This window comes from Malus domestica, chromosome 08, assembly GCF_042453785.1.
Source record: "Malus domestica chromosome 08, GDT2T_hap1".
In the NCBI taxonomy this organism is placed as follows: Eukaryota; Viridiplantae; Streptophyta; class Magnoliopsida; order Rosales; family Rosaceae; genus Malus; species Malus domestica.
In genome coordinates this window covers 1,503,930-1,531,882 of record NC_091668.1, presented here as the reverse complement: position 1 = coordinate 1,531,882, position 27,953 = coordinate 1,503,930, and the positions used below count along the sequence as shown (strand labels likewise).

At 36.4% G+C, this 27,953-nt stretch overlaps 4 protein-coding genes across 30 annotated transcripts; 3 read left to right on the top strand and 1 right to left on the bottom strand.

Annotated features, from left to right (window-relative positions):
• The first annotated feature begins 266 nt into the window (after nt 1-266).
• On the top strand, nt 267-5,002 carry LOC103402155 (disease resistance protein RUN1). The gene is made up of 5 exons (XM_029106479.2): nt 267-1,262; nt 1,386-2,487; nt 2,632-2,907; nt 2,999-4,165; nt 4,238-5,002. Exons 1-5 carry the CDS (start codon nt 781-783, stop codon nt 4,766-4,768), a joined length of 3,558 nt encoding a protein of 1,185 aa, XP_028962312.2. The 5' UTR covers nt 267-780; the 3' UTR covers nt 4,769-5,002.
• LOC139198214 (pectinesterase PPME1-like) lies at nt 4,711-11,265 on the bottom strand. 26 transcript variants are annotated; one of them, XR_011583503.1, is made up of 13 exons: nt 10,736-11,155; nt 10,062-10,103; nt 9,851-9,957; nt 9,722-9,775; nt 9,517-9,631; nt 9,338-9,413; nt 8,202-8,253; nt 7,441-7,519; nt 7,241-7,278; nt 6,993-7,078; nt 5,498-5,586; nt 5,050-5,173; nt 4,711-4,964 (listed from the first exon to the last, which is right to left on the bottom strand). XR_011583503.1 is itself a non-coding variant. In XM_070826564.1 (7 exons), the coding sequence occupies exons 1-5, from the start codon at nt 7,926-7,928 to the stop codon at nt 5,523-5,525; spliced, it is 402 nt and encodes a 133-aa protein (XP_070682665.1). In that variant the 5' UTR covers nt 7,929-8,066; the 3' UTR covers nt 4,711-4,964; nt 5,050-5,173; nt 5,498-5,522. The 26 variants fall into 26 exon arrangements, 6 of the variants coding, with proteins under 6 accessions (XP_070682665.1, XP_070682666.1, XP_070682668.1 ...); XR_011583501.1 differs by having other exon boundaries at nt 10,062-10,135; nt 10,736-11,112; XR_011583497.1 differs by lacking the exon at nt 7,441-7,519 and having other exon boundaries at nt 10,062-10,135; nt 10,736-11,265.
• A 2,994-nt stretch (nt 11,266-14,259) lies between these two features.
• On the top strand, nt 14,260-16,612 carry LOC114826424 (probable cysteine protease RD19C). Its single transcript, XM_029106599.2, has 4 exons — nt 14,260-14,926; nt 15,027-15,146; nt 15,804-16,047; nt 16,134-16,612. Exons 1-4 carry the CDS (start codon nt 14,474-14,476, stop codon nt 16,409-16,411), a joined length of 1,095 nt encoding a protein of 364 aa, XP_028962432.2. The 5' UTR covers nt 14,260-14,473; the 3' UTR covers nt 16,412-16,612.
• An 8,479-nt stretch (nt 16,613-25,091) lies between these two features.
• On the top strand, nt 25,092-27,635 carry LOC114826423 (protein EXPRESSION OF TERPENOIDS 1-like). Of its 2 annotated transcripts, XM_029106598.2 has the most exons (3): nt 25,092-26,280; nt 26,819-27,217; nt 27,410-27,635. In XM_029106598.2, the coding sequence occupies exons 1-3, from the start codon at nt 25,623-25,625 to the stop codon at nt 27,424-27,426; spliced, it is 1,074 nt and encodes a 357-aa protein (XP_028962431.2). In that variant the 5' UTR covers nt 25,092-25,622; the 3' UTR covers nt 27,427-27,635. The 2 variants fall into 2 exon arrangements, with proteins under 2 accessions (XP_028962431.2, XP_028962430.2); XM_029106597.2 differs by having other exon boundaries at nt 26,819-27,635.
• The last annotated feature ends 318 nt before the right edge of the window (nt 27,636-27,953 follow it).

Genomic DNA, 27,953 nt, shown 5'->3' with positions numbered 1-27,953 from the left:
ATCTCCTATTTAACTAATTACAAAAATTTTGAAACAAAACAAAATAATAAATAATAAATAAATGTTTGTGGGTGGGGTGTGATGTCTGTGGTAGAGAGAGGCTGGGAAAGATTTGAGCTCCAATCAAAGGACGAGGTGACTTTGACAGTAAAGAAGGAAGAAGAGTGGTGAGGGGCCCATAAATTAAAGAAGAAAAAAATAATTAGCAGCATGTGCTTTGATGCGTTGAATCAAAATCCAATCTGACTAACACACCTTAAACCAAGTCTTTCTTGGAAATTAAGTACTTTCGTCGTCTTCTTTTCTACTTCTATTTTTATTTTTATTATATATGATACCCTTCCCACCAACTCCATCACCACTCTCTCTTTTCCCCTTATCTCCATCAGATCCTCTTTTTTTCTCTATCCTTCACATTGCTTTCTCTCTCTGCTGCTCTCACCTCGACCTCTCTTCCTTTCCTTCCTCGCTCCACCAGCCAACCATTTGAGATCATCCACCGCTTCGAAAGTGTGGGAGAAGAGGAGGGAGGCGCAGATTAGATTAGAGACTGAAGTTTTAGGCTTCGGTTTTTGTATTTCCAAATTGCCCCAAAGATTTCAAGATTTCAAAAACTGCCTCAAAATATTTCAACCCGTATCGGAGGTGTTTCCAACCCATTGACGGGTGTCCTGACCGTGTCCAATCCGTGTCCGGGGCATATCGTCGGCTTGTCCAAGTGTCACTTCAGTGCTTAGAGCTGATTGCTTGGAACACTTCCGATCTGCGTTGAGCAGCCAAATGGCCCGGGCTTCTGCTTCTGCAGTTTTTCCATGGAAATACCATGTGTTTCTGAGTTTCAGAGGTGAAGACACCCGCCGGGGTTTTACAGATCATTTATACAAACAGTTGGAGGCGCGAGGAATCAGGACTTTCAGGGACGAACCAGAACTTGAAAGCGGGACAGATATCAATCCAGAGCTCCTGAAGGCAATTGACCAATCAAGGTCTGCAATCATAGTTCTTTCTACGAACTTTGCTTCTTCAAGTTGGTGTTTGCGAGAACTTACTCATATTGTTCGTTGCATGAAAGAGAAAAAGAGAATTTTTCCCATTTTTTATGGCGTGGATCCTTCTGATGTACGCCATCAACGAGGGAGTTTTGGGGAGGCCTTTGCGGAACATGAAGTAAATTATCGAGAACACATGGAGGAGGTAAATGAGTGGAGAAAGTCGTTAAAAAGGGTGGCTAATCTCGCTGGGTGGAATTCAAAGGATTGTAGGTAAGCATGAGGCAACAACTGACGTTTATAGCTGAAGAACAATTTTTTACTATTGAGTTTCAACGTTGCACTTTATTTTAGGATGTGATGATTTTTTACTTACGTTGTTTGTTCTTCTTGTAGGTATGAAACAGAGCTTATCCAAGGAATCGTCAATACACTATGGGAGGAAGTGCATCCTACGTTGTCAATGTTGGATTCCTCAGAGAGGTTTGTCGGAATCGATTCTAAACTGGAGGAAATAGATTTGCTTTTAGAAACAGATGCAAACGATGTTCGCTTTATAGGGATATGGGGGATGGGTGGAGTGGGTAAGACAACCCTAGCTAGATTAGTTTACGAGAGAATTTCTCATGATTTTGAAGGTAGCTGCTTTCTTGCTAATGTTAGAGAGGTGTGCTCTAAGGATGGTATAGTTCATCTACAAAAGCAGCTTCTTTCTGAAATCTTAGGGGAAAATAACATACAAATTTGGAATGCTTATAGTGGAATCACTAGTATAAGTAGGTGTTTACGTAATAAAAAGGTTCTTCTCGTACTCGACGATGTGGATCAATTAGACCAACTGGAAAAGTTGGTCAAACAAAAAGAGTGGTTTGGTTTTGGGAGTAGAGTCGTCGTTACAACTAGAGATGAACGTTTGTTAGTTGAACATGGTATAGAGATGGTATATGAGGTTAAGCCATTAACCCAAGATGAAGCTCTTTTTCTCTTTAGTCGGAAAGCCTTTAAAGATGATGAGTTGGAAGAAGATTTTTTAGAACTGTCTAAATGTTTCATCAATTATGCAAGTGGTCTTCCATTAGCTCTTAAAACTTTAGGGTCTTTTTTGTACAAAAGAGGTCGAGATGAATGGAAGAGTGCACTAGATAAACTGAAGCAAGCTCCTGATAGGAAAATTATTGAAACATTGAAAATAAGTTATGATGGACTAGATGAGTTTGAGAAGAGAATCTTCCTTGACATTGCATGTTTCCATAAGTCTTGTGAAAAGGAGCGAGTAATTGAAGGACTAGAAAACTGTGGCTTTGTTGGCGCTCGCGTTGTGATTGAAGTTCTTATTGAGAAATCTCTCTTGTATATTTCATACAATTCTCTGTCTATGCATGATTTGATACAAGAAATGGCATGGGAGATTGTTCGACAAGAGTCTTACGATGAGCCAGGTGGTCGTAGTCGGTTGTGGCTTCCTAAAGATATCTTGCATGTGCTTACCAAGAATACGGTAAGAAGTTGCGTGAAAATGAAAATACCAAAGCTTGTATAGGACACTATAATACTATTTAAAATGAAAATGAAAATACCAAAGCTTGTATAGGACACTATAATACTATTTAACATGGTAAGAGCCTTTAATCTTATTTATCAGGGATCAGAGGCAATTGAAGGCATAGTCTTACGCTTGAGTAAATTTGAAGAGGCACACTGGAATCCTGAAGCATTCACTAAGATGTGTAAGCTGAGGTTGCTCGACATTCATGATGTGAGCCTTTCTAAGGGCCCCAAGCATCTTCCGAATGCTTTAAAAGTTCTCAAATGGAGCTGGTATCCCTCCAAATGTCTACCACCAATTTTTCAACCGGATGAACTTACAGAACTTAGTCTGCGGCATAGCAAAATTGATCACCTTTGGGATGGAATAAAGGTAGATGATTGGACAATTGATTTTTACTTTGTCAATTACAATAATTGTAGTTTCTGAACATGAACTGTTGTAACATTTCTATTTTGTACAGCGCTTGGACAAGTTGAAGTCTATCGATCTAAGTTACTCCCACAACTTGACAAGGACCCCAGATTTCACAAGTATTCAAAATCTCGAGAAGCTGGTTCTTGAAGGTTGTACAAATTTAGCTAAGATTCATTCATCCATTGCGTTTCTCAGAAGGCTTAGAATTTTAAATCTTAAAGACTGTAAAAGTATTATGAGTCTCCCAAACAAGGTAGAAATGGAATCTCTTGAAGTATTTGACATTTCTGGCTGCTCAAAAGTGAAAAAGATTCCAGAATTTGTTGGAGAAATGAAAAATTTCCGGAGACTTTCTTTAAGCCGAACTGTTGTTCAGGAAATCCCTTCCTCAGTTATACGTAGGAGTTTGGAGGAGATTGATTTAAGTGGAACTGCTTTGAGAGAGACGGAATCCTCCCTTGTTTCAGTGAAAAATTTGGTACTATCAAATTTTATGGGAAGTAATGCACCACCAGCTAGATCATGGCGTTTCTTCTTCACTTTTGGTGAATTTCCAGCAAAGATTTCTCACCCTGCGAGTGTGGTCTTAGCTTCGTTGAAAGATTTATGCTTTCTGAAGGATTTAAATTTGGAGAACTGCAATCTTTGTGAAGGAGCAATTCCCGAGGATATTGGTCTCTTGTCCTCTTTAGTAAGGCTAAATCTTAGCGGAAACCATTTGGTTAGCCTTCCTGCAAGCATCAGTGGGCTTTCTAAGCTGCAGTATTTAAATCTCAAGAACTGCAGTCTTTGTGAAGGAGCAATTCCCGAGGATATTGGTTTCTTGTCCTCTTTAGAAACACTAAATCTTAGCGGAAACCATTTGGTTAGCCTTCCTGCAAGCATCAGTGGGCTTTCTAAGCTGCGGGAATTAATTCTCGATAACTGCAGTCTTTGTGAAGGAGCAATTCCCGAGGATATTGGTTTCTTGTCCTCTTTACTAATGCTAAGTCTTAGCGGAAACCATTTTGTTAGCCTTCCTGCAAGCATCAGTGGGCTTTCTAAGCTGCAGTCTTTTTACTTGAAAAATTGCAAAAGGCTTCAACAACTGCCAGCCTTTCCAGATGCTCGCAGATTAGGAACTTTTTGGAGCCATTTTGACAATTGCTTCAGTTTGGGTGGAAATCAAGGTTGCAATGCCATAATGTATTCAATGCTAAAGACATTCAAAAAGGTATTTCTCTCTCTCCTATCCTCCCTCGTCTCCTTAGTTGTGTACATTTATTTACGTTGTTCCTTTGTGCAGGAGCTCCCTCAGTGTTGGCATATAGTAATTCCTGGAAGTGAAATTCCTGAGTGGTTTAATAACCAAAGCATGGGAGATTCGGTGATTGAGAAGCTACCTTCGCACTCAAGCAATAGCAAGGCGGTGGGGTTTGCTTTTTGCGCTCTATTTGTAGGTTCTCAAAATATTTCAGCTCCCAATCGTGGAGTAAAATGGTTAAGACATCATAGGCATCAAATTACATGTTTGATCAATTTTGGTTCAAACACTCCTAAGTACCCTTTTAGTTATTTGCTTACCGAGGAAGTAGCATCAGATCACCTTTGGTTGGCCTTTCTATCTATCAATGAGACCCAGCATGGGAAGGAGAAATGTTGGGATCAGATTCGGTATCGTTTCACAAGCGAGACAGGCTTGAAGGTGAAGAAGTGCGGAGTCCGAACAGTGTATGAACAAGATACAGAAGAAGAGCTCAACCGAATGATGAAACAATATTCCAACAGAAGCATTTCTTTGTGTGAGGATATTACCAATTGTGATTTTGAGGAATGAAAAACTGTACAACGAGACGTGATTAAGAAAACATGTGAGCAATACAGTAATGAAGCAGGACCCAGTGAAAGTGGAAGTTCCTCCAAAGGAGTCAAAGACCAAGTTGCACGATTTTCTGTTGATGACTTGCACGTTAAAAAATCAAGGGTCCCGAAAACCTTGACCCATGCACTTGTACTCTTTGTAGGCCACATTTCTGCATTTTCAAATTATATTATTAACTCTCAAAACTAATCATATGAAAACGCTTAATAATGTTTTAATCGACATAATCTGCTTACTTGTCACGTTCGGGGTGGTTATCGTCGCTCCAGCCGGCAGGGTCAACCACCTTGGTCATGCTGGTGTACGCATACACCATCTGGGGTCCGGCTCTCCAAGCCCTGTCCAAATATGTGCCACTGCCTGTCCCATTAATTATATGTTACATTATTAGTCACCAACCATCAAAAATTCAAAACCATGACTCATAGACAAACAAAAAGATTAACTACATATATCTTAGTTAATCCACCCAAACTATGTTTTGAGAGGGGGTACAATCAGGTGGAATCCACTGTTTATATGGTGAGACTCACATAATCCACTCAATCATTGTCGTTCCTATACATTCTTCATAAATTATAGGAAAATTATGGTGAAAACAGATAACCTGCATACATCTATATTAGCATGACTTAACACTTGAGTGTAAATAGACTAAATATAAACATTTAGAAAAGAACAAACCTGTTTGCGAAACATAGGCGAATCATCAAGCTTTCCGAAATACGTGTTTCGAAGGATACAGAGATCGTCTTCTCATCTTCCATGCAAACCTGCCACAAAAACCACTATACTCAATACTAATGAAAATCTCACGGACCAACAAAGAATATTGGTCTTAATAGAATTGATTAAACAGAGAAGAAACAGAGAAGAAATTTCTTGAACCGAAAACAATTTACGAAATTTCTTAATCTCACAACTAATATTGGTCTTAATAGAATTGATTAAACAGAGAAGAAACAGAGGGTTGAGTATGGGGGGGAGAGAGTTCCACTGCGAGACAGAAAGAAGAGAGTGTGCATTTAACAATTTAAGCATGATCTGATGGATTTTTAAGAATGAAATTTTGCCATAACGAACTTTTCTTAACAAATTTGTAATCTTTTCCTCTCAGCCAAACATAAAATCCAAAGATCCTTCATATTTTCTTCTCTCTTCGTTTCGGGTTTCGACCTAAAACCCTAATTTGAACCAAAATTCATAGAAAGAGGAAGAACATCGGATCTACTGCTAACCTTCGTTCTAATCATTCTCTTTGAACTCGTTCTCCAAAGCTTTATCGATCATGTCGGCGAAGCTACCTTCTTTGAGCTTGGAGAGCGAGACACTGGACTCGGTGGGCATTGGCGTTGAGGAGGAGATCTGAGTCAGTGACCAAGTCGTCAGCAGCAGCGATCCCTACTCCTCAGTCTCCCTCTCTCTCTCTGTCGCTCTGTCTCCCTCACTCTCTATCTCTATCTCAGAGGCAGCATGGCCTCCCATCCCCGAAACCCTCACCGAATGACAACACCGTTTCTCTCTCCATCTCCCTCTCTTTGCGCTAAGCCACCCAATCCATCCCAAACCCTACGGACAAAATTACTCTCCTAACTTTTGATAATTACCTTCCAACCCAGCCCGAGATATGATGGTACTGATGTAAATAAAGAAAAATCGAGAGCCAATCATTTGACTGTAGCTTAGCTACTGTCAAATCCCTCCTCAACTTTAGAATAGATAACTAGAAAATGCTACCCGCGCGTTGTTGCGGGAGAAAGATTATGTTTGAAAGATATAAAAGATTGCTCATTGTGATAGAAGATTACTAATATTTACATTGAAAACGTTAGAAAGATGTTCATGTACCAAAGATTAAATCGATAAAGCCGACGTACGAAAAATCGTAGCTCAACGGAATACAACTTTTCAGCAAAGAATTGATTAAACAAAAAAACCAAACACATGAAAATCAAACTTTGAGAACCAATTCTCTTCCCAAGCTTCAAAATCGAATTCAATCAACTTAATTACACTGACGAATCAGTAATATCAAAATCAGCTAGGATCAACTCAAACAACCCAACATCCCTACATCAACACACACAACTAATACATAACCTATTTGACCTCATAAAAATCAAATATACACAGGAGTAGAACGTTTTCCAAAGTATAAAATCCACACGAAATTTCTGACCTCTTGTTCTCCCTGAGCATTTTCAAAAGCTTCCTTGCAAATTGAATTGGCAACACACCGTTGATGCTGTTGATGTTGATATGTAGCTGTTTATTGAAGGAACACATAAAATGAAAACAAATCGAAAGACAGTTATTTAGCGAGAGTCGATAATCTCATTTTTACCTCAAGAGAAGCAAAATCGAAATATACAACTAACCAAAATTAAATTTCAAAAAAAAAAAATCTCTCAAAATATGTGGAGCTACCTGATTAAGTGGGTTCTTTGGCGTTCCATACTCAGCAGCTAGAAAACCAAAAACATGTCATGCATTGAGAGAAAGTTAATGGGATAAACGTCAAGTTTATCAATCATATTTGCATGATAGAAGCTGCTGGAATAAATTTAATCATATTCATTACCCAATCTGGAAAATTTAAAATGTAAACATACAAAAGATATACTTACATATTATATTTCTGTCTTTGGTAAGTGTTTTGCAGACAATCACACATTTTTTTCTCTTATTTTGGAAGAAGTATACCGTCTACAATTTTGTTAAAATAAATAAAATAATATAATATGAGAACAATGCCCTTAAACCATGAAGATTTAGTGTGGAGAAATTGGAAGTTGAAATAAGTGGAACATAGGACAGAGGAGAAAATTCAAAGAATATTGCGATCAAAATCGGAACTTAGTGAGAGTTCAACAGAAAGATCAGTGGAAAATGCACTCACACACCAACTTAAAAACTTAGTGTCAAATAATTGTGTCAGGAATAGAAAAATGCAAACTTTGTATGGAAATTAAAGATTTACTTGCAGACCGGCAGCAAAAAAAGCAAATGGAATACAACGGGAGTTACTGCAATAGTGAGAGGGAGGGAGAGAGATTAAAGATGAGTGATCAGTTAAAGCTATAATTTTGTAAGCATGTTCTGCAATATGAATCATTTAGCTATCACAATAACATGCTTGAAACAAACAATATGCATAATCGTGGTGTAAAAGATAAAAAAAAAAAACAGAGATGCAATATCACCAACATTCATGATCATTATCCAGAATCGCTAAAGTAAACAGAAAATCAAATTAACACCTCTCTATTTCTAATCCATCTTCCTATTGTATTGTGATAAGGTTTATACTAAACAATGTTTTCCACCAAAATTTAATAACAAAAAGATCATAGTAGAAGTTAACATGAGAGAAAGAGTTGACCTCTACCTCTTATATGTTGATCCTACCAATCCCCTGCATACTTGATCTCTTTTAAGTCCTGTTAAAAGAAAAAAAAAACACAAAATTTGTAACACAATTTGAACAAAAAGAAAGTTCTCAATTAGAGAAAACTTCAGTTTCATGTAAAGAAATTGTGTTCTAATTTCAGGCTTAACTATGTAATAGTGGGATTTGCGTTTAGCTCAAATAAGTAAGATAAACAGATAAAGCAAAGGATAAAAACAAAATCTATATCGATTTGATTATCCATTCAAAAGGACATTTGAAAAAAAAGAAGATTTTTATGCATCCAAACAAACAGCCATTAAACTAAAAAATTAGTTAACTAATATTTACATTTGAAAAGTGTAAGTAGATATTTTTCTTATCAATGCATCAACCAATATGCAGTGTAAATGAGAAAACTGAAAATCAGATTTGAAAATATCTAATTTTTTGCTCCACAAACTTAATTTTTTTGCTAGCTTCAAATGGACCCAAACTTTGGAATGGAAATATACTCATTTCTATCTGAAATTGAAAATTTATATTTTGTTAATACAACAATATATAAATGCATTCATGTAGCATGTCTCCAAAATAACAATACTACCCATTCAAAAAGGCAAAAACAAAAAAATAAAGTGAAATATTAAAACTTGAAAAAGAGATTTTGATTTGGTAAAAGAGTTTAGTTGCTTCCAAAAGTGAAAGCGATCAATTTGTTTTCTATGAAACTGTAAAAAAAGTAGCATAACAAATAAGGACACAATGGATGATTTGTTTTCTATGGATATAGCTGATGTTGATCATAGTTTTGCTCAGCATAAACAGAAAATATGGTAGCTTTCAACTACATTGCTACACAAACAGAAAATTTGTTTTCTATGGGGTGCCCCACCGAAACTTGTATAGAAACGTATCACTCACGTTTCATGACCAACTTTTGATTGTATAAAAACAACCAAATAATCCTCAACGTTGAAAGAATAAAGGAAGAAGCAAAGTTTACAACAACGTCAGCAGTTGCTTCGATTAGTAAAAACAACATTATGCACATGTGTGGTTAAGGCTACACTCTTTTGCATTATACCTAGGTATTAGGCTAGTCAATGTAATCATGAGTTTAGAAATTAATTGACCTCAACGTTGAAGCACATCTGCAAACATTCATAGCACATTGCAAATTGTTGCTATGGGTCACCACCAATCAAAGACCTGTGCACATAAATATGTGATCATGAATGAATCTTTGATACAAGAATAAAATTATTCTCTTAGTTCCGTGAAAATAAAGTAACTGAACTTTTGCCTTACTAACCAAGTCCCTTTAATGTCGACAGATTCAATATTCACCCTATCAATCAACCCCGGAATAGTTGCTCCCATAATAGGCAAACAATTTACCCTAAGCATGCAGAGAAAGTACTCCGGACCTACCAATACAATTATATGTATTAAATACAAACTGAACCTAATTAGATAATAAGACATCCATTTACAGTTTTGTATCATCTCTATCTTACATGGAAAGTCTCATTCTCTTCTGAAATGTCTCCGTCGCAAAAGCAACTCAATCCCTTGGCAAAAGACCAAATAAGAAAACAAATAATTTTTTATCATCTTAAAAACCAAAAAAAATGAAGACTCCTTACCAAGAAGATAAGTTCAATTTCATCACCGGAACTCCTAGCTTTCTTTGGAACACTCATTTTTATCCTTGAAAGTAACTCTTCAGAAAGGCAAAACCCTCTTGAAAAATCTTCATTAGCAGCAGCAGGGACCATTTCAAAAATCAAAGTTAAGTCAAATAAAAAAGAACCCTTAACTAAAAAAGTGGAACAAAGAAATAAACATATAACAAACCTCATAGCCAGCAAGGAATTGTATACTCTGTACTACAGCGTGCTTCAAATTTGAAGTGCAGAAGGTTAAAATCTCTAATCCGGAAGAAAAAAAAAATTAACCAATCCCAATATAAATAAATAGAAAGATAAAAGGAAAAAGGAGACAACCTGAATTCAAAAGGTTCTATATGCTATGTTCAAATTGATTACCTCAGATAGTCTATTTCACATTCTTATACACATGACAAACCAAAAAACATTCGAAACATATAGATAATCTGAAGAAAAAAAAGCCCAAAGAAATGTTTAATACATTTTCTCAAACAGGTGGTAAGCACTGATAACAGGAAATAAAACCAAACACCACATCAATCCAAAACCCAAATTTTATTTCATTTTCTTCGCATCAGATCCCCAAATCAAAATGGCCTTGACCCCAGAAGAGCTCCAATTTCTCAACATCCCAGATCAATTTAAAAAATTAAATAGATTTAAATTCGGATATAGGAAACAATGAATGACAGAAATCATTTTAATGCATGGATGCACAAATATACAGACACTACAGAGATCATTTAATATAAAAAATCAAGATGCTCAGGGACTCAACACAGACACTATTCATACTAAGAATTTCTTAGATACCTGTTGAAATTAATTAAATAAAAAAATTTCAGGGCAGCCAATTTATACCTCCGATACTCTGAGCTCTGTGTCCCTTGACTTGGTTCATCTTCGAATCCATTTATTGGTCCTTCACAGACTTTGCCGAGTACAACCTGCAAACAGAAACAATACCCATTATACCTTTTTCAGATGGATTTTAGAGCGAGGCGAGAGAGAGATTAGGGTTTAAGGGTAATAATAAAAACTAATTTTATGCTGAGAGGACCCAGTGAAGCAACTGTGGTAGGCGTCTCTCAGATTTGCACAGGATGAAGCGAAAGAAGAAGAAGAAGAAGAAGGTAGATAAGGGGTGGTCGATAGCTTGCCCGGCGTTTGAGAGTGACAGAAGGCAAGTTGAGAGAAACGGAAGCAGAGATTTGCGAACGAGAGAACTGGATACGGATGGAAAAATCGAGAAGCTGCAGTCGAGGTAGAGGCTCAGACCATGATGGACGCGCGGCCAACGTGGACAAATGTGTAATTTAACTGTGCCAAGACGGAAAAACTACGGGGCAAGGAAAGTTGATTGAGGGCAATTCCGTCATTTTACTGTTGGTAAACAGTACTTTTCCACCGGGTTTTAGTATATAGATAATTTATGAACCCTTCCCATGGAGAATGTGCCGCCCGAACAAGGATCCTTTCCTGAGCAATTCCCTAGGGATCCTAGGGATCCCGCAATCTTGTCCGTTCATTTTATATCGTGCGGTCAGTTTTCGTTAGGTACTATTCATATTTGAATTTTAAAATTTAATTTTTAAATGATTTCTGACCATACGATATACGATGAACGAACAAGATTGCGAGATCCCTAGAGAATTGCTCAGGAAAGGATCCTGGTTCGTGCCGCCCCTCCATGGTGAAATTCCCATCACCGGTGTTATACCTACTATTACATCCTAAACACTGTTAATCCCGATCCTACCATGAACTCGATGACTCTACCACAAATTGTAACATAAATCGTCCATGAACTTGATGTCTAAGTAAGAGTCACGATCTACGCGGGTGTTTAGGCGAGTCTAGACGAGTGCCTAACCCGCCTAAACTCGTCTAGGCACCCATCTAGACTTACCTAAGCACCTGCCTAGATCGTGACTCTCACTTAGACAAAAAATATATAATTTTCATTTTGCATTTTATTTTTTCAATACATGTAAGATACTTGTTAAATACTTGAATGAATAGTCATTATATGTTTGCTCCTCATGTTTTCAATACGTCCTAATACTTTATAATATGTATGTCATTCTACTTAGCAACTTATGTACCACATTACAATTATGTATTTTTTTTTCAGTATAAGTAGGCATTTATATTTATATGTTACAAAAAATTAAAGATCCACCTAGGCTGCTAGGCCCCAGTCAACCATCAAACTAGCGCTTATCGTCTTTTAAAACCTTGGCAGTGTGCGAAAAATTACGTAACAAGTGAATTATATAACAATTATACTTAAAACCTGCAACATATTAATGTAAGGAAAAGTCCTTTCTGCTTTGCCACTTTTTTATTATTTCCCTCTAGAAATAGCAGCTGAGCCCCCGCACGATGCCGGGGTTTTATGACCGTTTAAGGTGATATTATTTTACATATAATATGTTTACACTGAGAGATGATTTTAAAGTGTTATTTACAAAGAGAGGATACTATTTACAACCAGCTCAAATCACACTGACAGTCTGCTCTTTGAGCAATTTTTCGACAAACCTAAATAGTAAAATGGACAAATCGATAAGTTGTAGGAGATGAATGAAATTTCAAATTGATTTACCATGAATGGATTAATGAAGAATTGATAGTAACGCTAAACATGGTAGCAATACAAATTAGGAAGCCATCCATCTATAAGCCAGCCCTCATAAATTCATTCGCTTCCACTATTCTTCTAGTGTCTGATAAAGAAAGCGAAGTTTGTCATCCTAATTCAGATTGGAGTTGAAGTCCCACGACTTTTAGTATGATTCGGTGACTATCAATATTGTGGTTCAAATTCGCCTTTAGCGAGAATCGAACCTAAGACCTCTCACTTACCAATGATGCAAGATAGTGAATTTTGATTGCAACGAAAATTCTAGCATGACATTACATATATTAGCCAAGGTACTTTAAACAAGCAATAGTGCCTGCCGGCGCGGTTCTTTCCCCGATTATTTTAGTTTGTTTAAGATTATCAAATCTTCAATAGAATTGATCACTAATTGACCACTTTCTGTTTGCTTTGCCATCTTGATCAACAGACCGAGTCAGATGTCATGATTTTCGTGTCAGATCTTCTCTTCCAAAGAAAGTGATTGCCCTGAAATTTCTCTCTTTTTTAACGTAGACAAGAAGAACGAATATTATAGGAAGCTTAGGGAAGATTTGAAGAAGGTGGACAAGGATGACAAGGTTCTATACCGTCATCGCTGCCGCGAGAAGCGTTTAAAGGATAAGATTAAGTCGAAGAGAGGGAACACGGACGAGCAGGAGGAGGATGATGTTTCAGATTCGGAAGGAGAGCCGTCTGCAGATCGACCCCGCAAAAGGCCAAAGATATACTTTGATAGTGAGAGCGATGGGGAGATAAAAAAAAGGGATAAACCGGGGTTCATTGCTGACTCATTATCTTTGGAGGAACAAGAAGCTATTGCTCTCAAATTGTTAAGTTCCATGTACTCGCAATTATAGGAGACAGGACTTGCATGGAATAAATGCATGGCTTTCTGTTTCTAATAATACAGAATCAAGTGTAAGTTTTTCTTCACATGGTAATGTATTATTAAATTAAAGCCTCACGTGACGGTAAATCCGTTCCATGAAAGCAGCTCTTAGTTATAAGACAATCTTTTTAAATGCTTTATTAGGGTCGGTCAGTTCATGAAGTTGTGCATGCTGTGTTTTTTAATTATGTTCTAATTATTGTAGATGCTTAGTCATACACGTGTCAGTGGTTAGTTTTTTTGTTGATCGAAAACTCGTGCCCATCTTATTACCCCTCGACTACTATAACAACAAACAAATATAATACTCGAGATAAGAGAGATCACTTGAATTGAACTCAAGATCAACTCGAGGGGTGTCGAGATAGTGCTCGTGACCCATGCCTTATATATGAATGCTTATCCACACATACGGTGTCACATGATCGACTAAAGAGGGGTGTCACTTTAAGATAATAATTTATATGGCATAGGTTTACCATTATGGTAACGTCATGTGTCAATGAGATAAAAATATGTAAAAAATTTTGTCTATATGTCTTTAAAAATGAAAAGCAACTTATATAAAATGAGTTTACTACAACGTGACGTTTCGATCCAATAATAGCATAATACATTGTTATGTAAGAAAAACTTGCACTCAGCAATGCATTATTGGAAAATGAACGCCACGTAAATGTAACGACGAACTTGTTTCATATAAAATTATTATTTTATTAATATGAAATGTCACATGATAAACTCGTGCTACTAAGTTCTCAATTTTAGTGGAGATAATAATTGATAGAAGACAAGTATCAATAATGTAGTAGTAGCCATCACACCATGAATAATAGAGTCGTACGTAGAACAAAGGAAACAACCCATCTCTTTCTTCCATTTGATTTCTAGCTCAACTTGCTGACAAACCGTACGAACCAAAACAACCCACGTCTCTACAAATTCCCCATCTTCTCGGAAGCCCACCCGCACAAAACACCAACCATAAGCATCTGCTTATCTCCCCGCTCCAATAGAACTCACTTCCTTTCACTTCCTCACAAGGTCACACTCACCACTAACAATGGATCGTCTCGCCTCCCTCCTCCTCCTCCTCTCCCTCCTATCCTCCGCCCTCGCCTCCGCCTCAGTTTCCAACGACGCCGACCCTATCATCCGACAAGTCGTTTCGGAAACTGACGAAGATCATCTCCTCCACGCCAAGCACTTCTCCAGCTTCAAAGCCACGTTCGGGAAGACCTATGCGACTCAGGTTGAGCACGACTACAGGTTCGGCGTCTTCAAGGCCAACCTCCGCCGAGCCAAGCGGCACCAGGCGCTCGACCCCTCTGCCGTCCACGGTGTAACCAAGTTCTCTGATCTCACTCCCAAGGAGTTTCGCAGGAACTTTCTCGGACTAAAGCGTCGTCTCCGGCTTCCGGCCGACGCGAACAATGCTCCGATTCTTCCCACCAATGATCTTCCAACGGACTTTGATTGGCGCGACAAAGGTGCTGTCACGCCGGTGAAGGACCAGGTACAAATATTTCTAAAATTTTATTTATTTATCTGAAAAAAATAAATGGAATTTCTGTGGATTATTATTTTTCGTTTTGGGATGCGATGGTGAAAATTAGGGTTCTTGTGGGTCGTGCTGGGCGTTTAGTGCGACGGGAGCTTTGGAAGGAGCTCATTATTTGGAAACAGGGGAACTCGTCAGTCTGAGTGAGCAGCAGCTTGTTGACTGTGACCATGAGGTTCTAATCTACATACTTTCCTTTCCTTGTATATGTATATATTTATATATGTATATGTGTGTATAGATATTGTATATATGTATGTGTGTATGAATATATATTGTTTTCTTTATATAATGAATGATTATTTGATCTTTGCTGTGCTTAAAGTTTTGAACTTTTTGCTCATTGAGAAGAACAAAACTGGAAAGATTAAGCTAATTGCTTCACTAATTTCTATCGTGTTACATTATCATTTACTATCTGAAAACAATTAAATGCATTTGAAAATTTGATTTTTAATGAGGAAATTGTAAACAAAGAGAAATATATGTTCTTTGAGACTGTTTACTGTTTGACATTCATGGTTAAAAAACACTGAACTTAGACTTGTACTATTCGTAGACAAGAAGAATTTTTATACGCTTGGGATGCTATTGTGGCGGTATCCCAAGTGTAGTTAAGTTTCTTTTGCGGATACTTGTACTTGTGATAGCGAAGACGAACTTTCCTACACATGTAATGTCACTGTGGCAGTTTAACAAGTGTAGGTAAGTTTATCTCGTGGTCGAGGGTGGTGGCGATGTGTGTTAATTTGGGAAGTTGGGTTTTTTTAATCCTGCATAGATTTGACTATCCTCATTGCATTATCTTATATCAAGCCTGAACATTTTGCAGTGTGATCCGGAAGAATATGGCTCGTGTGACTCGGGTTGCAATGGCGGGCTGATGAACAATGCCTTTGAGTACGCACTCAAGGCTGGCGGGCTAGAACGAGAGGAAGATTATCCTTATACCGGGACTGATGACACCTGCAAATTCGACAAGAGCAAAGTTGTTTCTTCCGTGAATAACTTCAGCGTTATTTCTACCGACGAAGATCAAATCGCTGCAAATTTGGTTAACCATGGCCCTCTTGCAGGTACTTCAGCGTGGCATTCCTTCAAATTGATTCTCACATTTTTGTTTTCCGTTTACTGAATCGTTAACTTGGTTTGCATGGTGCAGTTGGGATCAATGCGGTGTTCATGCAAACATACGTAGGCGGAGTTTCGTGCCCTTACATCTGCGGAAAGCGAATTGATCACGGAGTGCTTCTGGTGGGTTATGGTTCTTCGGGTTTTGCTCCGATTCGATTTAAGGAGAAGCCGTACTGGATCTTGAAGAATTCATGGGGACAGAGCTGGGGAGAGCAGGGATATTACAAGATCTGCAGGGGTTATAATTCTTGTGGGGTGGATTCCTTGGTCTCAACGGTTGCAGCTCTGCGTACATCCAACAAGTAGTTTACGACGGCACCGTATTATTATTGTACCCTGTTTAGGAATTTGGGGGATTTGTAAATATACTTGTGTGCTCCGATCTCCTAGATAATACAGATAGATGGGGCTAATAAGTTTATGTTTATGTCATGGTTTAGTGATGGTTGAAGTTGTATAATGTTTATGTATTTATATTGATCTTATGGAATTTTTACTTAATTATTATGCTTTGTGTTGTAAATAGTATTTTATAATTAGTGTGATTGTGTAAACGAGAACGGAAAGAGCAAAATCCTAGATTTTGGCTCTAGAGTCGTTAGCAAGAGAAAATGTAATGTTTTAACGTTATACGTTACAATTATAATATCGTTTTTAGGTTTTTGAGTGTTTCATGTGACTTGTATGTTTGGGTTCAATTCATTTATATTCTGCTTTTAGCCAAAAATTGAAAATCAAACCGAAATTACCATTTGGTTCAGGTTTTACAATTTGTAAAGGAGAAATTAAATTATTCAATTCGGTTTTTACGATTACATATTTTTTGTAGGCTTTCAACATATTTGGGCCCAAAATTGGTTTACTTACCCTTGGATTGAAATTAGACTAGTTGACACAAAATTAGGCTTGGATTTTTTTTTTTACAAACGATATGACAATCTATACTTAATTAGTCTAATCTACAAAGAAAGTGATTGAAAAACAAGACCTCAAGTACATGAGCGCATGCTCCTAACAAGCTGAATTGCAAGCCACTTACAACCTGCTTAGAAAGAAATTTTGAGTTTAGTTGCAAGAAGGTGGTTTTGTTGCCCTAACTAAGTATTCCAACCCATATATTACTTCTCGAGGTATTTAGTGTAACTGTAAACGCATATTCATCCCTTTTTGGGCTTGCTTACGTAGTCAGTTAGGCATGCCCAGTTCCTTCATAAGCCATACTCCGTAGGCCCAACTTATGTTGATGAAAATTAATCTTAACTCATTTTCTTAAAGAGAAATGCGAAATAAGCTTTCTTAAAAGTAGAATTATCTACGGATTTTATGTCACTTATATTTTTAGCATAATATTTTATAATGATAATTAACGTTAAACTGTAAGATTATAGAGAGATCATTGCGAGTCTCACTAAGAAAGTTTCATTAGCATTTCACTTCTTAAAATTGATTCGATATGCAAACGGCATTACTTATGAGCATTTTTCCGTACATCCAAGATGTCGAGTTTCGAATTTCTCCTTCCCACTATCTTTAAAATTTAAGAATACTTATTCTCATTTTTATCAAAAGCCGAGGGGGGCACCTTTGCATCCATGGTTCCTTTCCTTTTTTTTTTTAATACCTATATGTCTTCTACATTATTTCATGTGTGTCTGTTTCCTCTAGGCCTTTGGCAAAGGAACCCGATCCTTTTCCTGTGCATCCAAATATCTTGTGATCGTGACCGTTTATATAACATCGTGCGGTCCTAAATCATTTAAAATTTAAAATCAAATATAAATAGTACCTAACAAAAACTGACCGTACAATATATGATGAACGATTATGATTACGAGATCCTGAGATTCCCAGGCGAGGATCCTTTTCCTTTGGCAAAGGAGGATTCAAGGATTTGTAACCTTTCGTGAGACATGAAAGCATTTAATTATCGGCTAATATACAAAAAATCTACTTTTTAAAGGGGAACCTACCCTCTAATTATTCACTCTAAAATCTAAATTCCAATCATGTCGGGCAGTGGCCACATGCAGTGCCACTATGACCCTACCCCTAACTTCAAGCTGGATCCACCCTACAAAAAATCTATTGGCACTGGGCTCACCTTTACATACGTAATTACGTATTAGGCAGGTACTTAAGCAAAACTTCAGCATCTTCCCCTAAACTTCGAACGTTATTTATCTTTGTCCTCTGGACATTCAATCTATTTATGAGCCCTCTAAATGAGTTATAACATAAATGAGTTGAATTAGTGGGCGATCTAGAATTTTAATTTTGGATAATCTTAACTAAGGGACGTTAGACGTCAATCCAACGGTAAACTGAGGCGCCTATGCGGCTAAACGGGATCTAGGCAACATACTAGGTTGAATAGGCAGATTTAACTAAGGGCCGGTTTGAGATGGTGGTGTTTTTAATAAAAGCAGCTTATTAAAAAATCTTGAACATTAAATGTGTTTGATAGAACAAAAAAAGTGTTTAAAAAAAAAACTGTTGTCAATGACAGTAGAAAAATAGAAGCAGAGTCTGACATGCTTCTAAATTGTTTTTTTTTTTTCAAAGCATATAGTAATTAGTGCTTATTTAATGAAATTTTCAAATGTCAAATATACCACCCCCCTCCCCGGTGTTTTGCAATATTACAATATTTGCCCTACATTATTGTCTTTGACAATTATTGTATCACATTAAATACCATATCCTTTTTAGTCATTTAACATATTCAAAGCAATTTAAAGTTTACCAAACACTCAAACACTATTTTTTTTATATTAAAAGCACTTTAAAAAAAAATTACCAAACACTCAGCAACTTTATTTTACAGTTGTTTATTCTCATGTCACAACATAATCAGTTTTTTTTTTTTTAAAGCATAGCATACCAAACTAACCCTAAGCTTACTATATATCATACAAGTAATGCCTATTTACACTCACAACAAAAATTATACTTGTATTGAGGATTTGAAGTTTATTATTTTGATTAGGTTTATTATTCAACATAGGTTACAAAAAAAAATAGAATTTTTTATTTAGTAATTTAATGAATTTGATGGTATGAGATGAAAGTGCAAGCGACTACAAGTTCATAATACATTATGAAATACTTTCCTAAGATAGTATGAATTTATAGGAATTAAAAATAACAATAATAATAATGGTGTCAAACATATGGTATAAAAATATTGGCTGAGTAATACATCATCCCTTTGCTGAATAAAATGCTTGGGTGGCACATACAACAGTTTAAAAAAAAGGTAGGAGTTGGTCACGTCAGAAATGAAGAGAAAAAGTCTTTCTTCTTTGTTGTAACTAAGGTTCAAAAACAGGAGAGCCATGATGGTGTTCTCTCTTCCACCACACACACAACTTTTTTGTGTTATATTTTTAATGAGCAATTAGCTCATTTAAATAAATTAAAAAAAAAAAAAACCAACGGCTCACTTTTTCAATTTAAATGGACGAACTAGATTGTATGAGTTGTTAGAGATTACTCAGATTAATGGTCCATCTTCTTCCAATCATTACTCTTACCGTTATTGAACTCACACTAGTGTAAGAATAGTATTATAAGAATCAAACTCAGACAGCTTAATTCTTATATACAAGTATCACACTCACCTGAACCACTGCCAAAAACCTAAGGCATATAAGTCAACAAATTGTTACATTCACAAGGTAAACTAAACTAGTAAATATTTGGAATTCTAATTATTGGGTTATGAAGAAAAATTAAGATGAACTGAAACTTATTGTTATATTGCATATTTAAAGGCTTATATTGTACAGCGTGGACCAAAATACGCTCGAATTTGACATAATTAACATGAAAACATCGACATAAATTAAAAGTTAAGGAAGATTCATAACCAAAATGAAAAGTTACTAGGAAAAATGAAACGATATGTATAATTAAGGAGGAATTGTTACATTCTCCAATAATAAGATGAACTAGTCGAAATTGTATACAATCAATACATACGTTTGGTGTAAAAAATGAGAATAATTTCAATTGCATAGTGCAATTTGGCGAATAATTATTATTAGAACGGTAGTGCTATATTCACACACTCATACTTTTCACATACCCCTCTTTGTTTTCAGCCAACAGATTATATGAATTGAAAAAAAAAAAATCAACGACAAAATTAACAAGGGTGTGCATGAGGTTAAAATAAGTATGTGAATAGTGTTGAATAATTCTTTTGGAGCGTCAATAATTATTTATTTTTTAAATACTAATATATATATATATATATATGTATGTATAGGAAATCTTCAAGGGAAGGGATTCTCATTTTTTTTTATTTATAAAAATGAGGACTAGTTGTGGGGTCCACACCACATCGAATTTTGACAATCTGAACAGTCTATTTTTCAAGTTGCACCTCATAGATCATCCTTGCAAAATATTAGCCAAATAGGAAATATTTAAGACATCTAATTGGGTTTAAAAAAATTAACGACTACTTTGTTATATAACAAACAATAAAATTTTATCATGATAATTAAATAGGTAAATGGTTTCGGATTGAATTGAATTTTTGCAATGATAATCTATGAATTGAGACTTACAAAATAGACAGTTCGGATCGTTGAATTTCGGTGTGGAGTGAGCCCACACCTAATCCTTATTTTTGGGGAAAAAAAATGAGAATCCCTTTGCATAAATGACCTATATATACATACACATATATATATATATACATACACATATATATATATATATATATATATATATATATATATAATTTAACAAAATCTTGATAATAAAATAAGAAGGGTAATCAAGTTTCCACGTGGGTATAGTTTAAGCATGAATATTTGAGGTTAAGGGGGAAGCTAGTCAACTTGAAGGAGAAAGCACTGGGCTCGAGAGTGAAACAAAGAAGAATCTCTGAGACACAATAATTGGGACTTCCACACAAAAACTCATCAATTGGACTTGCACACAAAAATTCATCATCTCCAATTAGTTTCTTTTCCCGCGATTTATTCTCAACCTTTCTATTATTTATTTTTGATAATCGACCAATAGATTATTGCCCCATTTTACATCATCATAACTTTATAATAAAAGAAGTCTAGATGGGATTGAAGTTTGAACAAACGAGAGCCTAACACATTACTTGGTGAATGAAACTTGATAAAAAACAAAAGCTGGGTGTATAATGTTAACTTATATAATGACGTAATTCAACTTAAATGAAACATGCTTGAATTTTTTTTAGAACGTACGAATATTCACAAGCGAATTTAGCAAACAAGCTTCAACAAAAATTTCAAGAGAAATGAACACATTATTCTACAATCACAAACACTTTTATCAATTTACACCGAATGTTGCTAAAAGCACTTTCGATTTTCGAAAAACATTTTTGACATTCCCATCTGCAATTCCTAAACAAACCCTGTCTCTTTCTCAAAAGTTTGATTGGGGGAGAGACAAGACCCCCATTGCCTCGGGTCCCTAGTCTACCCTTTACCCTAATTTTGAGGGTATTTTTTTGACTAAAGTGCAGCTTAATTTATCTGAATATATTCAAAGTACAGCTAATCAACATTGATGGACATTTGGAGCTTTTCTTTGCTTAGACGGGCCTCACTCGCCAGAGTCAAGGTCAGCGTACGGCTAAGGCGGCCGGAGTCTGTACTTATTTCGATCAATAATCGGAAATCCAATAATTAGTGGGCACTAATTTGGGAGGCTTCACGTGAACGTCTTTGGTGAAAAGGCAATTTATATTTATAAACCCAGTTTTTCATTTTATTTTTATTTTTATAATTATGGATCAGCTGATGGTTTCGTTATAGAAGTCCACCATTATGAGGATTGAGAAGATTTATAAAGTCATTTTAACCTTCCTGATGTTTCTTCCAACCTATATTTTCCACCTCATGGAATTGGTAACCCATTATTTATTGTAGAAAACTCTTGCTACAAGAAAACTTAAATAGTATATTATATTAATTATTATTTTTTTTCAGAAAAATAGACTTTATTATAATCTAATTGAAATGTTAACATCCTCCGCAAGAATGTAAATAGAAATTCAGGACCACTACATCCTTCGATGTCAAATTCTCTCATTTCCTTGTTCCAACTTAGTAATATTGTTCGTAATAAAAAAACAATGGCTAAATGATTTGTCGATATAGCTAATGCACTGACATGCATTTTACCACCCTATTAGCCACCGATAGGTCTTTTTACTGACTACATTTTGCACGATAAGAAAATTGTATTTCCTCTGAACTCATGCTAATGATCACTGACTAATTTCGTGAATTATATACGAGTTATAGTTTTTTTTTTCTTCATCCAATTGGCAATATGAAGAATAACTCAACTTGTTTATAAACTCATGCAAAATCTCTCATCTCATCAATGTAGGATTCATTATTCAACATGCTCGTAGAGAATTTTCAAACCTAACACAAGAACAACATAAATCTAATGACGTAAAGCACGTTTAGCCGTTTGGCTTCACACCTAAAATAATCTACTTTGATATCATGAAAGATTATGTAGCAAAGAAGAACATAAAAAGTATGTGGCTGAATTCCTCAATATCTTAACCTGTCAACATAATCATACATGGGATAGGGTACAATGTCTCTAGTATCTACCATGAAACATACCACGTTAGTGCTCTAGCTATGACATTTTAATGTTTCATAAAACTTTAGGACATTTTAAATTAAAAAGGGGAAAAGATACCTTCAATTTAGTAACATATAGATTTTTCTTGTCACTCGTAGATATTCATTTAAAAATTTAAATCTTTATATAACCTTTGTGTCTCGTTGATGTTTTGGCATCACCTTTGTGTCTCATTTCTACATATATTTTTGTGCAAAAAAGCACTATTCAAATACATACTCTTTGCGCTACTACCCATAAAGGTCATGCAACAAAACAGTGTGATTGAAAACAAGTGACAGTAACATATTAAAATAATTAAAATATTTTGAAACATTTAGACTACGATTTAGTCTCATATATATTGACTAAACCCAATTGCAAATCGTTGGGACTATTTGGTACGCTAATCCCACGTTAAAAACGTTTTACTACTATATATAATATTGTACCAGCTAAAATGTCACGGAGATTCAATTCAAACGTTGGACTTGAACACAATCACATTGACTATAGTAATAACTATTGAGTTTGTTTGAAATTGCTTTTAAAATGATTAAAAGCGTTTTAAAGAATATTTTTGAGTTTCTAAAGCACTTAAAGTACTTATTGGAAACATAGATGAAGCCAAAGATTTGTATTGATGAGGGCATCTTCAAACAACAAAGTCACAAATTAAAAAGATCAAAAATTTAATAAACAAAACACTTGTATATATTAAATCCGTAAGGTTTCTCGCATAACATATTACAATATCCTTCAACACGTTTTCATGTTTTAAAAGCGTTGCATGACAACTTTACTAACCATTCCATTTCCATTAACTATCTACCTATAAAAATAACCATGTTATCATTTATCCATGAATCTCTCTTCTGATTTATCAATTGATTCTTCAAAAATTTCACGTCTGAATATGCTCTTCAACGGTGGCATTAGCAACTGGAAGAGTTAATGTTGATGTCATGTCTATCACATGAGTTTGCTATATCCAATATGTACATTTTTTTCCCAAAAAAAAAAAAAAAACTAAGTGAGGACATCTGCCCCCATGGGTCCAAGGTGGCTTCATCATTGCTTGCAATAAACACTAGATATGTGTTTTTTCAAGATTCACTTATATTTTTACAAATGACTTATTCTAAAAATATTTTTACCAGAAACACTTTCAATTATTTTAAAAATATTTATAAACGAGCCTATTATCTCTCTCTACAACTAGTCCGAATCTCGTTTCCACTAAAAAAAGGAAATTCAAATCTCCAATTTTGTAATTTAGGGTAGAGTACAATATTATTTGGAAAATCAAAATCGAGTTGTTTTTAACTTTTTATCAATGTTATCGATAAATGTATTTGGATTTGAAAAAATTGAATTTGGTGCCTGCTGGCATATAACCAACATGGAGCTGGGGTGCATGTGTCCTACAGTACATAGGAACAGCCCTTCAAGCCTAATTCTGTTAAATATTGCCATCAAAGATGTTGACCTTTTTTTTTTACAACCGCCCAAATTAAATCACAAAACACCAAATTTTTTGAATCAATTAGTCAATCACAAAATGATTACCCGAAGAATTTTAGTGGGACACGAGGCATCCAGCGACGTCAAAACAAATACGGCCCCCTAGAATTTCGTAAATCTCGATCTAAATTACGTTACCCAAAAAAAGAAGATGATGTTTTCTAGGGTTCCTTAGAAACTCGTTGGATAATGTCACGGGCGCTTAAAGTACACATGGCTTCTAGATATAGGTCTGTCATGAAGTGTGAGGCTGTATACGGATGTGATATTAGAAAATTTTAGGAGTCAGGAACACATATAACGTTTTGTATTATTTTACATGTTATGGTAAATTTTAAATGATAGTGCTGATGTGTTTCATTTTAAGAAAACAACTTAGATGAAATAAGTTGATTATCGTTTTAGATTCTAGGCCTATTCATGCAACGTTACAAGAAAAATTACACTAAGATTATATATTCAGACATTACATGACCGTTTACCTATTCTCCTTTGGTTTTAGATTCATGTTAACAAAATTCAAAATATAATTTGAGTGAAAAAATAACGTAAAGATAAAAAATGTTGTAGATAAACCAACAAATTGCTCATGATGGGGGGTAGATTGAGAAATCAAAATGGGGTAAAAAAAATATCTTAATTACAGAGACTGTTCAGAAAAAGTAGTAAGCGGTTTTTACGGTGCAATGACGAATAAGGCAAAGCTGATGAGGCGACACGTGGATGAACGAGGACCGTCGAGTGAGGATACGACGTCGGGATCGGGCCGTGTGAAGGTTGATTGAAACTGGAAGGACTTACAGATGGTTTAGTTGATCACCCAGTCGCTCAGAGTCTCTCTCTCTCTCTCACTAAAACTTGCATACAGTGGACAGGTTCAGAGGGGGAAAGGGAGGGAGGGGAGAGAAAGAGAGGGGGAAGTTGGGGCAGCTGTCTTAAATGAGGAAGGAAGGGAAAGAGCAGCAGTAGGGGCAGAGTTGGTGCAGTTTCCATGGCGGCGTTTGCAGGGCTCTAATTCCGTGCCAATATTGTTATTGCTTCGAACTCCACGACAACACCACTAGATTCATTTCTAAACCCTTCCAGTTACTCACCTTACCCAACTCCAACAAAACCCAAAAAATATTTCCTTAATATTCTTCTTAGTGCTTAGTATTCTTACCCTAATGCTAAAATATTCCCAACATTTGCCCCTCAAAAAGCTGCAAAAACCCCACAAGGAGATCGCGGAGATTTAAAACACACGGTCGCACAGTACTAGCGCACAGATAAGATCACAGGGTCAAAAAAGGAAACTCAAGTTGTGGTTAATTAATATGGATTTGTACCCAAAATTGAGGTCATCAAAAAAATGGCAGGCTTGTTTTGCTTAGGAGGGAGAGATCAAGGCCCGACCAGCGGTGACAAACAAGGGGGAGAGGATCAGAGTGGAAGAGTGGGAGGAGCAGCAGCGGAAGCGGCGGCTGTAGGAGGAGGAGGGAACTTGTTTTTGTACAGATCATCAGGCGAGGCGCAGGCTGAGATCTACAACAAGGGGTTTGATATATGGCCGTCACAATACCACCCACACCAAAATTTGAACTACTACTCGTTTGGAGTGGATCCTAGCTACAACCATAGACACCTGGACAACAACAACGACGGTGTTTCGGCGGATGATCTGTCGGCGGGGTTGAGGCTGACGATGATGAGAGGAGGATTAGGAGGGTTGGGAAGCAGCAGCGGCAGCATGAACTGCCAGGACTGTGGGAACCAAGCAAAGAAAGACTGTCCGCACCTTAGGTGCCGGACCTGTTGCAAGAGCCGAGGGTTTCAGTGCCAAACACACGTGAAGAGCACGTGGGTTCCCGCCGCGAAACGACGGGAGCGGCAGGAACAATTCTCTGCCTTACAGCAAAACCAAAACCAGCAACAACAGCAAGAACAGCAGATACAGTTTCGAGGTGAAAACCCCAAAAGGCTGAGAGATAACTCTCTTGCCTGCGTTCGTATTCCTTCCAACACGTCAGGTAAAACTTTTGGCTTTCAATACAAACAAATATATATAAGAATTGCACCAAAATTTTGCTTTAATTATAAATTATAAACATTTTTTTTGGGAGGAAATCTACTGAAATTTCGGAATTAATCACTTGACATTATTAAGAAATTTGAAAAAAAAAAGAAATTTGTTGCTTATTTAACCACAATATATAGTAAGATGTAGATCTTGCTGAAAGTGTGAATCCAACGAGGAATTAAGGGACAAAATTATATTTAAAATTTCATTTGGAATTTTTTCCGCCATCGAATCCGATACAGATCGTTTGCGTGTGGGAATATAGTGAACTCCATCGGATCCACACAGCCACCCACTCTCCATGCTTTTCTTTCTGTACATCCTTGTTCTTTGCTTTCACTGTTTGTTAGTAAACCTGACGAAGCAAAAGTCCCATGAAATTTCTTCACCACAATTTACATATATTCCCGTTTTATGTAATCTTTATAATTAATAACAACGAGATATTACTTATTTTTCTCTTTGTTGTGGGGGAGAACAAATTCTAGGGTTGGAGTTAAATCCATTTCCACCAGAAGTGAGCTCACCGGCGGTGTTCCGCTGCGTAAAAGTAAGTGCAATGGACGATGTAGATGAGCAATTCGCGTATCAAACGGCTGTCAACATCGGAGGGCATGTGTTCAAGGGACTTCTGTACGATCAGGGCATCGATGGTCAGTATTACCCGAGTTCTGGAGGAGGAGGAGGTGAGAGCTCCTCGGGCGGTCGAGGTACTAGTCATGATCACCACCAAGACGGAGGAGGAAGCGGAGGAGGAGGAGGTCATCCACATCATCAGCAACATGATCTTGTAACGGTCGCAGCTGCCGGCGGGACCTCTGGCAATCCGTCTACTACGTTGCTTGACCCTTCTCTCTTCCCAGCTCCACTCAATGCTTTCATGGCTGGTACGCAATACTTTCCGCCTCCGAGGTCTTAAAAACCGAAAACAAAAAAATGGCAGTATTTGCTTGTTTGCTTTTAACCAAAATCTCTTATTGTCAGCTAGCTACTAGCTTAATTTGTCTAGCTGATGATGTTTATTTTTCTGATTATCATGGTTTTAAATTTCTTAATTTAATCTCATGCACTCAAAGTAGAAGACCTGGCTAGCTAGGGCTGGAGAATTGGATCGAGATGTCGACTCATGAATGACGAAGACGATATATATTTGGATGGACAGGGATGTTTGGTTTTTGTTCGAATTTCAATTCTGATTTTTCGTGGTTATTTATTTGATGAAGATAACTCTTATCAATGATGATGATGGTGACTCGTTAATAATCTAAATTAATTTAGAATTAATCTAAATTAAACATTTGTTTATCGTGGGTTTTTGTGTGTGGTTTGGTTACTTGTTTTGTGCAGCATGCATTTGGATATGTGCGCATTGCATATAAATTGTTTGTTTATGATAATGTTATGTGTTATTTGGAATTAAATCTTAATTAGATTAGTGATTAGATATGAGTAGTGTTATCATATCTGGGTTTTCTGAGTGGCGGTGAACTCGAAGCCGCTTTTCCAGTTTATCCGTTCCCTTGCCGGATGAATTACTAGGTTTCGTGTTTGGTTACCCAAACAATATTCTGAGTTTAAATGCTTTCGTGTTTTGATCTTTTCGGTCCTACCAAATTCATCATC

Bases quoted from the DNA above. Each gene is read 5' to 3' on its own strand.
- LOC103402155 (XM_029106479.2), top strand. From the start codon at position 781: ATGGCCCGGGCTTCTGCTTCTGCAGTTTTTCCATGGAAATACCATGTG. The intron at 2,488-2,631 runs GTAAGAAGTTGC...CTTATTTATCAG, and splicing joins ATGTGCTTACCAAGAATACG to GGATCAGAGGCAATTGAAGG. The intron at 4,166-4,237 runs GTATTTCTCTCT...TCCTTTGTGCAG, and splicing joins TGCTAAAGACATTCAAAAAG to GAGCTCCCTCAGTGTTGGCA.
- LOC139198214 (XM_070826563.1), bottom strand. From the start codon at position 7,928: ATGATTCATATTGCAGAACATGCTTACAAAATTATAGCTTTAACTGAT. The intron at 7,520-7,793 runs GTAAATCTTTAA...ACAAAATTGTAG, and splicing joins TTTTTGCTGCCGGTCTGCAA to ACGGTATACTTCTTCCAAAA. The intron at 7,279-7,440 runs GTAAGTATATCT...TTGGTTTTCTAG, and splicing joins CAAAGACAGAAATATAATAT to CTGCTGAGTATGGAACGCCA.
- LOC114826424 (XM_029106599.2), top strand. From the start codon at position 14,474: ATGGATCGTCTCGCCTCCCTCCTCCTCCTCCTCTCCCTCCTATCCTCC. The intron at 14,927-15,026 runs GTACAAATATTT...GGTGAAAATTAG, and splicing joins TCACGCCGGTGAAGGACCAG to GGTTCTTGTGGGTCGTGCTG. The intron at 16,048-16,133 runs GTACTTCAGCGT...TGCATGGTGCAG, and splicing joins TAACCATGGCCCTCTTGCAG to TTGGGATCAATGCGGTGTTC.
- LOC114826423 (XM_029106597.2), top strand. From the start codon at position 25,623: ATGGCAGGCTTGTTTTGCTTAGGAGGGAGAGATCAAGGCCCGACCAGC. The intron at 26,281-26,818 runs GTAAAACTTTTG...AACAAATTCTAG, and splicing joins TATTCCTTCCAACACGTCAG to GGTTGGAGTTAAATCCATTT.